At 59.7% G+C, this 12,324-nt stretch overlaps 1 protein-coding gene across 1 annotated transcript in view; it reads left to right on the top strand.

Moving 5' to 3' along the window:
- Positions 1–10,485, top strand: part of LOC146764329 (uncharacterized) — a 29,748-nt gene extending 19,263 nt beyond the window's left edge. Inside the window, exons 3-5 of the mRNA XM_085565006.1 lie at positions 3,014–3,039; positions 3,386–3,487; positions 10,414–10,485. Coding sequence (XP_085421132.1) covers positions 3,014–3,039; positions 3,386–3,487; positions 10,414–10,485 — 200 coding nt within the window. The remainder of the gene's footprint in view (positions 1–3,013; positions 3,040–3,385; positions 3,488–10,413) is intronic.
- The last annotated feature ends 1,839 nt before the right edge of the window (positions 10,486–12,324 follow it).

Below are 12,324 nucleotides of genomic sequence, written 5' to 3'. Positions count from 1 at the left end.
GCAGGGCTGGGCTGTGTTCTCCGGCCTCTCCCGCAGCCCCTCAGCTCAGGCTGCGCTCGGTCTTTGCCAGGTGCAGCCGTGCAGCGCACACGAGAGCAGGAACGCACCCGTGGCCGCTTCCGCAGAACAGCGCAGGTACCTGCAGCCATCCCCACCTGGGCTGGGCCTGCTGGCACCGCTCAGCCCAGCACTGTGCTCCGAGCACTCCATGCAGCATCCCGGGGTTCTTGCCCTTCTGCTGCAGATGGTTTGCAAATTCATGAAGAGGATTCGGGAGGAAGAGAGCAGCGCCATGGGCACTGTGCTCAGGGCGTACTCTCCCATCTTCAAAACCAAGAGCAGCGCTGCCCTGCTGGATATGCTTGTGGAGGAGGGTCCTTCCAGCCCAGAGCAAGTGAGCAGCCTGTGGCCTGGCTTTTCTCCTCCCAGCAATTGCTTGGCCTCCCAAGCCATGCCTGCTGCTCCCTGGGAGCCTTTGAGGCCATGGCAGTGTGGTGGCAAGGGAAGCACTTCTCTGGGGCAGCTGGGCACATTCCTTCCTCCGGCAGCTTTCCAAGTCTCCCCTGCCTTCTCCAGGTGCCCGCCATGGTGAGGTTCATCCACCAGTGGCTCGTGGCCAATGAGTTTCCTGAGTACAATCTGTACAGGCCCCTTCTGGATCTGACAGAGGCACAGCCCTCTGACGTGGTGATGGCTCTTCTGCGTGTGGCCCCACTGTGTGACAGGTACGGGGCCCAGCTGCCCAGAGGGCTCAGGGCTCAGCAGCCCTTCCCCCTGCACAGCCTGTGCCAGGTGTCTGACACACAGAGAATTCCAGGGCCCTCTGGCTGCTCCCTTTGCCAGCCCTGGCCCCTGCCAGCCCCCCAGCGTGCTGCCATGCTTCCCCCCTGCCCCTCAGGGGCCAGTCCCCACAGGGCTGGGCTGCCTGCGTGCTGCCAGTGAGGGGCAGTGGGCAGAGGCAGGGCTGGCAGAGCAGCTCAGCTCCCCGCTGCCGCCCAGGCCACGCTGCTGTGTCCCAGACTCCTCTGAGACAGAGCTCTGACCCCACAGAGCTGCTCTGGCCATGTGGAAGAACATCATGTGCTCGCTGAGGACTGCAGAGCCGGCCATGCTCGTGCTCCTCGATGTGCTGGGGAGCTGGCCAGAGCACAGCACGTGCACCTCCGATGGGGACCACACGGCTGTCCTTGCCCTGGCTGTGAGTTTCTGACTCTGCTGGCCCCAAGGCCACCTCTCCAGCAGCTCTCCATCCTCCCTCCCCCACGGCGTCTCCCTGCCTCAGGCGCTGGGCTGAAACCTGGCCTCGGGGCAGCTCCAGGGCCACCAGGCCCGGTGCTCCCCCTGCGTCTCTCTGGGCCTCTCCCTCCCGTGCTCGGGCCCTGCCACACGGACACCTCGGCACTGAGCGCTGTCTCGGGCTGCTCTGTCCTTTGCAGGCAACCGTGGTGATGTGGAAGATTCTCCAGCTGCCCTGTGTGCCACACGTAGTCACCGTGTGTTTCCCCGGCCTCTTTGTGCATCTGCTCTTCCAAGTGCTCTTCAGCACTCTGGATGTGCCAGAGGAGGTCGATACCTTCTGGAAGGGATGCCAGCAGCAACACGGCCTTGCCACCAGCCCCAGCAGGTGCTCCATGCCAGTCCTCCTGTCCCTGCCATGTGCCCAGGGCAGGGGCCAGTGCTCCCAGCGTGACCTGGGCTTTGCTCTGCGCACAGCTTTGCAGAGCAGACCCTGAAGGCCCTGCTCTGCCGACTGCACTATGAGGATGTGGTGGTGGCCGTGGAAGACAAGCGTGGCTGGGACACACTGCTCTGTGCTGACACCCACCACTGTGCTGTGGGCGTGCTGGCCAGGTGAGACCCCCTGCTCCCCAGCTGTCCCCGGCATGTGTGCCCTGTGCCCGAGGTGCCCCACACAGTCCCCGTGGCCGTGGGCCAGAAGGCCTTGTCACCAAGGGACGGCCAAGGAGGCTGCAAAAGGCTGGGAGAGGAGCGTGCCCAAGAGCAGCAACCTCCCAGAGGGCTCAGCTGCCCCTTGCAGGGTGGTGGAGAAAGGCCAGAGCTCTGTGAGGCAGTCCTGGGAGAGGTTTGCCCCACTGGCTCAGGGGTTTGGCTCCTGTTTCCTCCTGTCAGAGAAATGCACCGCGCATCCGAAGCCGCGTGTTCCGCCATTGCATTCCACCTGCTCGGGCTGCTCAGCAAGGACACGCCGTGCCGGGATTTGGCCGCCCTGGCGTTCCTTGTGGAGGTGAGCCTGAAGGCCGGCGCTGCCTCGCTGAGCTGCCTCCCGGCTCTCTGCCCTCTCTTGGCCGCAGTGCCTGGGACGGAGCCCGCACCCTGTGCTGCTGCCTGGGCCCGGCCCTGGGCGGTTCTGGGCTCCCGCCGGCCGCTCCCCCGTCACTGGCCTGTGCCTTTCAGACCCTGGAGCACCTGAACTTGAGTGAGTGCCGTGACAGCGTCCTGCAGTTCCTGTCCAAGCACCTGCAGAGCGAGTGCAGGGGGAGGCGTCGCTTGGCACTCCGAGGCCTCGTGGCGCTCGGCACCACCAGTGTCTCGGTGAGAAGAGCGCAGGGGCTGAAGCCGTGCTGCCAGCGTGGGGCTGGGGAAGGCAGTCCCTGGGGCTTGGCTGGCCTTGGGGCACTGGGGCAGCTGCTGCCAGCTCTCCTGCCTCCTGCTGCAGCTGCCCCAGGGCTTTGGCACAGGCCTTTGGCCCCTGGGCCCTGTGGCAGCAGGATGGTGTTTCACACACTTGTGTTCCACAAGTAGATGGCCATTAGGATGTGGAGCCTGCATGAAAGGCTGGTGGAGCTCCTGCAGGAAGATGACAGCGTCATGCTCAGGATGACCACGGTTCTCCTCAGGGGTTTGTTCCTGTGCAATGGTGCCCCAATAACCAGCGCCCTCGCCCTGCAGCTGGCTGAGGCGCTCCTGCCACTCTTTGACAACGTAAGGCTCTGCGCCTCCAGCCACGGCCAGCGGGTGCTGCCCGCACACTTTGTGCCCTGTGCACTCACAGGCTGTGCCCAGGGGAGCCTGAAGCAGGTGACGCTGAGGCCTTTCTTCCTTCCTTTCATACAGGAGGACAGCCAGGTGCAGTTGTGCTCCCTCTTTATCTTCCGGGAGATGCTGGATTTTTTTCCGGAAGAGGAGAGAAAGGTCCTGAAGGCACACGTGCGCCAGAGCCTGCTGCCCCTCTCCTTGCACTGCCACGATGAGAACCAGCGAGTGGCAGAGGTGAGGACTCGGCAGCTGCCGCTGGCCCCTGGCAGGGGCTGGGCTGGCCCTGCCCTGGCGCCTCGCAGGCTGCAGCTCCTGCTGGCCTTGGCACAGGGACGGGGTCCTGCGCCCTGGGCTGTGGGGCCATCTCCGCGTCTCTGCTGCTCTCCAGGCTTCTCAGGAAACACTGCTTTGTGCGACCGAGTTCCTCAAGAGGAGGGATCATGGAGAGCTGGTGCAGAACCAGAAGCTGTGGCAGTTCACCGAGTGGTTGGTAAGGAGGGCCGGGAAGCCGCAGCCCCAGCCTGGAGCAGCCCCTGAGCGCGGTGCTCGGTGTGCGGGCTGGCAGCTGTGCCCCTGCCCGCTGCTGCAGCCCGAGGCCGCGCGGGCTCTGCTCCAGGCTCCTGCGGCCCGAGCCGGGTGCCCATGGAGCCCCGGCCCGGGGGGCTGCGGGGCCAACCCTTCCCTCCTGCTGCTCTCTGCAGCTGGCAGAGGACAGCAGCAGCGTGGCCGAGCACCTGCGCCGGGCCCTGCCCTACCTGCAGAGCCCACAGGAGCCCCTGCGAGAGGCGGCCGTCAGGTTCATGGGTGAGCCACGAGCCGGGCCAGGAGGGCGTGTGGGCACAGGGCTGGCGGCGCCGCTGGCAGGGAGCTGTGCCCTGGGCCTGACAGGCTCTGTGTTCCCAGGGACGGCCGGGCGGCACCTGAGGGGGAGGAAGGAAGAGCTCCAGCTCCTCTCTGAGGGTGAGTGAGGGCAGCGGGCTGCCAGCGGGGGCTGCCGGGGGAGCTGCGAGCCCTGCCCCGGCTGTGGAGGGCTCTGCTCCCTGTGCGGACCAGGGCCGGCGTGGGCAGAGCACACAGAGCTTTCAGGGCACCTGGGGGATTCGTGGCCAGCAGCTTCGGGCTGATCCAGCTGGTCCCTGCTCCCTGCTGGCCATGGCCAGAGCTGGCTGGGATGGCCCTGGCACAGAGTCCCCTCGGGTCCCCTCAGATGTGGGAACTGACCATGGCTCTGTTCCTCTCTCTTTCAGCCCTTGAAGGCATGGAAAATGACACCAGCGTCGCCGTTGCAAGCCTGGCAGTACAAACATTGTGCATCCTCCAGGAAGCAGAGAGAGCTCCATATTCCATCTTTGACAACCTGCGTGATCGGCTCTGCAGGGCATGGAGGAGACGGCCTCGTCTGTCGGGGCTCGGCTGGCTGCGCTGCTGGAGCTCTGCAGAGAGCTGATTCCAGAGGCTCTGTCTGCTGGGGCCACCTGAGCCAGCAGGAATGTTTAGTTTCTTTAAGATTGTTCTTTTCTTTCTTTTTGTTTTTCTTTAGCTTTAAATATAGGATGTGTTGCTATAGACAGACTCCCAGGATCTTTCTTTGGCTGCCCAGGCTCTGCAGGGCCGAGGGGTAGAGGGACAAAAGGGTTCCTGGGCTCAGCAAGCTGCCCAGGCATGCAGGGTTGCAGGGAAAATGGCCAGAAGCCCCTTGGCCTTTGGTGGCTCTGCTGAAGCCTCTATGCTGCCCACAGAGCAGATGGGCAGGGGCTGGAGCTGTGGGGATCTCTGTGAGAGCGGTGCCTGGAGATGGCCACAAGCCCTGTCCCAGCCAGGAAGCGCCATCCGTGTCCTCCTGCCCGTGTGCTGCTGGCTGGATTGCTGAGGGCTCCCAGGTGCCTCTTGGTGGGGCTCCTCTGGAGCTCCTGTGGGGCTGCGGCGCTGCTGCCGGGCAGGTTGGCCGGGCTGGGGAGACCCTGAGGGGACGGGGCCACGAAGGGATGAGGGGCTGCGGGAGCCCTGACAGGACAAGGCAGTGGGAAGGCTCGGGGGGGACGTGTGAGGGAGTGGGTAACGTTGACTCGGGGAGGAAAGTGGGTTGGAGCCAAAGAGACCACTCACCCCGATGTTTATGTGGCAAACAGAGCACATTTATTCTCAAGCCCTTCCTTCTAAAGGGCCTTTGAAAACCCAGTCTGGATGATTTCAGTGCTCGGATCTCTGTGCCCCTTCAGATTCTGGCCTGGGCAATGCCTGCAGCCTTGGGAGAGATGTGATGGGCCCGGCCCCTGTCAGTCAAAGCAGGGCTGGTACATTCACCCCGTACAAGCCAGCCTGCACGGGGACACGGCAACAGAGTGCGAGGCACAGCTCCGGGGGCTCCCCGTGAACCTCAGCTCTGGGACCACTGTCTGCCCCAAGCTTCAGGGGCTGCAGTGGGAGCCCGGCTGGGCTCTGCCCTGGGGCCATCCTGCAGGGACAGCTGCAAACAGGGAGCATTCCCTGCCACAAAGAGCCAAGGCAGGGCTGCAGGGCAGCTGCTCCAGCCCCGACTGCACTGCTGAGTGCTGTGCTCTGGGGCTGGGGCTCCCCGCACAGGGGACTGCACTGGTGTGCCAGAGGAGACACAGAAGCTGCAGCTTCAGCCTAACTGAGGTGGGTGTGTGGGCTGGGAAGAGTGGGGAGGCTCCAGGGGATTCACAGAGCTCATCCTGCTGCAAGGACGAGGAAAAGGGAGCGGGAACTCAGCAGTGAGGAGAGCTGGGGGCTGGAGAGCAGCTCTGAATGACACTAAAATCCCACCAGACCTCTGAGACATTGCTGCTCCGCAGCCAGTGACAGGATGAGTCCCTAAGCCTGGACCTCAGCCTTCCTCATGGTGAGGGGCACCAAGGAAGGCAACAGTGTGATGGAGATTGGAATGGGCTGGGAACTCACTGTGGGAAAAGAGGGAGCAGTTGGGGAGTAAAAGGCAGGTGGGGGAGAGAACAGTTCAGAGAAGGGCTGAGCTGCTGTTTGAGCAAGCTGCAAAAAGTCATTTGGGGTCATCCCAGATTGATTTCATTTCAGACGTTATTGAACAAGTTTATTTTTGGGTGGCTGCGTGTTTTTCCTTGGAGGTGTACACTCTGCAGACTTGAGCTGTGTTGCTGAAATGCTCAAGCCAGTCTGTGCTGCAGGGCACCCCATTTCTCCTTTGGCTGATTGCAGCCCGGTGCTGAGCTCCAGCAGAGCTCCAGCAGGGCCCAGAGCAGCCTCAGCACCCACAGAGCCCGGCTGCAAGGAGAGAAACCAGAAAGCCCCGTCAGCTGAAGGCTCCTGTCCCCTTGTCCCAGACGCCCGCGGTGCCCAGGCCATGCTGGCTGTGCCAGAGCTGTGCCCAGAGCTGCCCATCACTGCTGCCTTTGGGAGCAGAGCAGGAGGGCAGGACATGTGCCCAGCCTGCAGCCAGCCACGGCACCTCCAGCCCTCAGCAGCTGCCCAGAGCAGGACGCTCCTGTGCTCGCTGCCATCTCCCCAGAGCTCTGATCCCACCATCCCCAGCAGACAGGACCCACCTCACACCATCCCCCGCTGGAAGAAAAGCTGCTCCCAAACGATGCCCTCAGCCTTCTCCAAGGGCACGGCCCATCCACGCTGCAGCTGCTCCCAAGCACGTCCTGATCCAGACTGGACCCCACCTGGAACGCTTCCTCTAGAAAAACAAACATCAAATTATGGAAAATAGATTACAGTCAAAAAGGGAAACAATAAAAATGTCAAAAATCTTATCACTGTCAGGGGCTTAAGGAAGGCCCAACCCCTGCATGCCAGGGAAAAACCCACCATGGGTGAGGGAATCCCAGGCTTTCTCCCTTCCCCTGCACGGCCCCCATGGTGATCCCAAAGCAAACAAGGGCAGTGGAGCAGCCCAAGCCCTTCCTTGCCTGCAAAGCAAAGCAGCCCCTGCACAGGGTCTGGAGTCCCACCTCTGCTCCCACCATGGGGGTTTGTTTGTGTCGGGCTGGCTGCCCCAGCCCAGCCCCAGCCCGAGGCACGGTGGGTGCTGGGGGCTGTTGGCAGGGCCAGGAGCCCACTCCCATTTCGTACCCACCCCAGCCCATGCCCCCAGCCCTGCCAAAAGCAGCCTGGCAGCCGACTGAAGGATCAGCTGCATCCGCCCCAGCAAAGGGGAACCTTTGGTTCCCAGCCAGGCTGTGCAATGCCCAAATCTGGGAGCATCCCCCTGCATGTGGACTCATCTGCAAATTCCCTGTGGAATCTGGCTTTGAAGGAGGTGTCAGAATCAAAGTCCACCATCTTCAGCCTGCCGGTGGTCAGGTGGAGCAAGAGGTTGTCATCCTTGACATCGTCCTCGCTGCCCCCAGCAGCAGCAGGGCCCGACCCTGCTCAGCTTCCGAGATCAGACGAGACCGGGCGCTCTCAGGGCGGTGTGCCAGAGGCACCTGGCAGCCCCCCAGCAGCGCCCTTCAACCCACCCCAGAACCCTCTGGCACAAGCCCAGAAAACCACGGGGGCTCCGCACGGCCAACAGGGCCGCCCCTGCCCACAAGGGAATCGAGAGACAGACTCGAGCCCACAATACACATGCAAGACAGAAGAAACCACACAAGGAATGCCTGTCTGAGGTGTGTCTGGGGCACTGTGATATAGTCAATCTGCCAGGCTTCCGCATACTTGTATTTGGACCATCGCCCACCACACCACAGGGGCTTCACCCGCTTGGCCTGTTTGATGGCAGCACAGGTCTCACAGTCATGGATCACCTGAGAAATACTGTCCATGGTTAGATCCACCCCTCGGTCTCATGCCCACTTGTAGGTGGCATCTCTGCCCTGATGGCCTGGGGCAACATGAGCCCATCGAGCCAGGAACAACTCCCCCTCATGGTGCCCATCTAAGTCTATCTTTGACATCTCTATTCTTGCTGCCTGATCTACCTGCTCGTTGTTTCGGTGCTCCTCATTAGCCCGACTTTTGGGGACATGGGCATCTACATGACGGACTTTCACCATTAGCTTTTCCACCCAAGAGGCAATGTCTTTCCATATATCAGCAGCCCAGATTGGCTTTCCTCTACGTTGCCAGTTGGCCTTCCTCCACCTTCCCAGCCAGCCCCACAGAGCATTGGCTACCATCCATGAATCAGTATAAAGGTAGAGCTTTGGCCACTTCTCCCTTTCAGCAATGTCCAGGGCCAGCTGGACGGCCTTGAGTTCAGCGAGTTGGCTCAATCCACCTTCTCCTTCAGTAGCTTCTGCAACTTGTCCTGTGGGGCTCCATACGGCTGCTTTCCACTGCCGGTTCATCCCTACGATGTGACAGGAACCGTCAGTGAAAACACCGTAGCAGGTCTCCTCTGCTGGTAGTTGGTTGTATGGTGGAGCTTCTTCAGCCCTTGTCACTCGTACCTGCTCCTCATTATCAGTGAGACTAAAGTTTTTACTTTCTGGCTTGTTTGTAATTATCTCCAAAATCCCAGGGCAATTCAGGTTTCCAATACGGGCGCGTTGAGTGATGAGGGCAATCCATTTGCTCCATGTGGTGTCAGTGGCATGGTGGGTAGTAGGAACCTTTCCTTTAAACATCCACCCCAGCACCGGGAGTCGGGGTGCCAGGAGGAGTTGTGCTTCTGTGCCAATTACCTCCGAGGCAGCTTGAACTCCTTCAAAGGCAGCCAAGATTTCCTTCTCTGTGGGAGTGTAGTTGGCTTCAGACCCTCTGTAACTTCGGCTCCAGAATCCCAGTGGTCGGCCTTGAGTCTCCCCAGGCACTTTCTGCCAAAGGCTCCAGGACAACCCATGGTTCCCGGCTGCAGAGTAGAGCACATTCTTGACCTCTGGTCTCGTCCTGACTGGGCCAAGGGCTACAGCATGAGCGATCTCCTGCTTGATCTGGGTGAAGGCTTGTTGCTGCTCAGGGCCCCAGTGGAAATCATTCTTCTTTCGGGTAACCAGGTAAAGAGGGCTCACAATCTGGCTATACTCGGGAATGTGCATTCTCCAGAAACCTATGGCACCTAGGAAAGCTTGTGTTTCCTTTTTGCTGGTTGGTGGGGACATAGCTGTGATCTTGTTGATGACCTCAGTGGGAATCTGGCGCCTTCCATCTTGCCATTTCACTCCCAGGAACTGGATCTCTCGGGCAGGTCCCTTGACTTTGCTCTTCTTGATGGCGAAGCCAGCTTCTAGTAGTATCTGGATGATCCTCTCACCTTTCTCAAACACTTCTGCCACTGTGCTCCCCCACACAATGATATCATCAATGTATTGCAGGTGTTCTGGAGCCTCACCCTTTTCTAGTGCAGTCTCGATCAGTCCATGGCAGATGGTGGGGCTGTGTTTCCACCCCTGGGGCAGTCGGTTCCAGGTGTACTGCACTGCCCTCCATGTAAATGCAAACTGAGGCCTGCATTCTGCTGCCAGAGGGATGGAGAAAAATGCATTGGCAATATCAATAGTGTCATACCACTTCACTGCCTTGGACTCCAGCTCGTGCTGGAGTTCCAGCATATCCGGTACAGCAGCGCTCAGTGCTGGAGTCACTTCATTCAATGCATGATAGTCTACAGTCAATCTCCATTCTCCTTCAGATTTGCGCACAGGCCAGATGGGGCTGTTGAAGGGTGAGTGGGTTTTGCTGACCACCCCTTGGCTCTCCAGCTCTCGGATCATCCTATGGATGGGAACCACAGCATCTCGAGTTGTTCTGTACTGTCAACGATGCACTGTTGAAGTGGCAATTGCTACCTTTTGTTCTTCTCCCTCCAGAAGTCCTACTGTAGTTGGATTCTCAGACAGTCCAGGCAAAGTGTTCAATTGCTGGATGACCTCAGTCGCTACAGCTGCTCTCCCAAATGCCCACCTGAGTCCCTTTGGGTCTTTAAAATACCCCCTTCAGAGGTAATCTATGCCCAAGATACATGGGGCCTCTGGGCCAGTCACAATAGGGTGTTTCTTCCACTCCTTTCCTGCCAGACTTACATCAGCTTCCACCAAGGTAAAGTCCTGTGATCCCCCTGTCACACCGGCGATAGAGACAGATTCTGCCCCTACGTGTCTTGATGGAATTAACGTGCATTGTGCACCAGTATCGACCAAAGCCTTTAATCTTTGTGGCTCCGATGTGCCAGGCCAGCAAATGCACACAGTCCAGAAAACACGGTTTTCCCTCGCCTCTACCTGGCTAGAGGCAGGGCCCCTCTAAGCCTGGCTATCCTTCTTGCCTTGGGCGTATGTCTTAGAGGTTCCTTCAAGGGGATCGGACATGTCATCATCATCATCATGCCTGGCAGTTTGGCTACAGGCAACTGGAGCTGCTCTCCTTTTGGTGGCACTTCCTCTCTGGGTCTTGCCTTCCTTCAATTCATGCACCCGTTGTGCCAGAGCAGCAGCAGATTTTCCGTCCCATCTCCTCATGTTTTCTCCGCAGTCACGCAGGAAGAACCACAGCTCAGCTCTTGGGGTGTACCTTCTCTCACCATCTGAGGAACGTCTACGTTAGATACCAGAACCTCTGATCTGTACTGCTGAGATTTGGAAAAGGTCCTCCTTAATCTCCTCCCTGAGTCTCTTATGATTGTCCTCTATCTTATCTTCTAATTTCTGCAGACGTGTTTCCACTGCTGCAATTCTGGCATGGGTTGGGCCATGTACAGCATCTGCATATGCTCGGAGTTTCCTTGCCATGTTGAGCATAGTCTCATCCCTCTCCTCCTGCTTCATTATTGCTAAAGAAGAAGTGTATTCATGTGGCCCAAGCCGTACAAGTTTTAGCCACATCACAGATGTACATGGTACCAAGCCTGGATTTCTAGTTGTTATTTCATCTGAGAAGATAATCTCTGCCACTGCCATTTCTCTCAGACGTTGGATCCCTTGTTCTATAGTCTTCCACTGAGTCTGCTGCATATAAAGATCATCTGCACACAGGTACCTTTGTGCTACACTTTCCAGAACCCGTGCCCAGAGGCTGTGAGGGTTAGCCCCCCTCATCATTCCTTGATCAATGACAGGATCATGTGACAGGGATCCCAAATGTCTTGCTTCAGTACCATCCAGAATTGTAGCCTCGCCTGCAGCATCCCAAGGACGGACCAACCAACTAATTACTGACCCCCGTGGCTCTCCCAGTCCATCCCAGTCTCTCCCAGTGCATCCCGGCTGTCCATCTCAGCCTGGCGTGGCGCTGCCGCCCCTCAGCCAATCAGAGCGCGAGTCTCTGATGACTCATCAGTTGCCAGGCAGACCCGCAGCGCCGCGTGCCCCGCGCTGGACTCGGCCTCCCAGTGCCGCGCGCTTCATTCCCAGTTCCTCCCAGTGCCTGTCCAGTCCCTCCCACTCCTTCCCAGCCCATTCCCAGTTCCTCCCAGTGCCGTCCCAGTCCCTCCCACTCCCTCCCAGCCCATTCCCAGTTCCTCCCAGTGCCGCCCCAGTCCCTCCCACTCCTTCCCAGCCCATTCCCAGTTCCTCCCCAGTTCACTCCGAGATCTCCACCCTCTCTCACAGTGCCCCCCATCCCCTCCGATCATCTCTCTCAGTGCCATCCCAGTCTTCCCAGTCCATTCCCAGTTCCTCCCAGTCAATTCCCAGTCTGCCCCAAGGCCACACCAACCCTCCCCCCTCTCTCCCAGTTCCCCACAGCTGATCCCAGTGTGTCCCCGCTCTCTCCCAGTGCCCCCCACCATGTCCATCTCGCCGGTGCCCTCGAGCTCCCAGCCCAGCCCCGGCACCTGCTCTGCTCCTTGGTGGATTTCTACCCTGCCCACACCCAGCTGAGGTGGTTCCAGGGCCAGCAGGAGCTCTCTGTGGTGGCCACCGACATGGTCCCCAATGGGGACTGGACCCACCAGCTCCTGGTGCTGCTGGAAACCCCGCCCCGGGCCAGGGTCACATCCACCTGCCAGGTGGAGCACGTCAGCCTGGAGCACCCCCTGAGCTGGAACTGGGGCACAGGGGAGGAATTGGGGGTGCTGGGACAGCCACTGGGATGTGCTGGGAGCAACTGGGAGAGAATTGGAGAGATCCTAGTTTCAACTGGGAAAAGAGGTTGGGGTTTTGGAAGGGCTAAGAAGGGGCTTGGAGGATACTGGGGAGGGTGGGATGAGGTTCTTGGGGTCCTGGTGGACACTGGAAGGGAGTTTGGTGTTGCTGGGTGTGATTGGGAGGGATGTGAGTGAGCCTGGAGGACCTGGAAGGAGATTGGGGATGGAAAAGCAGAGACTGGGATGACGTTGGTTGTGCTGGGAAGAGACTGGGAGGGGTCTGGGTGAACCCTGGTGGGGCTGAGAAGAGACTGGGAGAGAGTTTGGGGGACTTGGAGCAGTTGGGGGCGACTGTAAGG

This window comes from Lonchura striata, chromosome 35, assembly GCF_050655825.1.
Source record: "Lonchura striata isolate lonStrDom1 chromosome 35, ASM5065582v1, whole genome shotgun sequence".
NCBI classification, from domain to species: Eukaryota; Metazoa; Chordata; class Aves; order Passeriformes; family Estrildidae; genus Lonchura; species Lonchura striata.
Note: the sequence above shows the minus strand (reverse complement) of the source record. Positions and strands in the feature narration are given on the sequence as shown.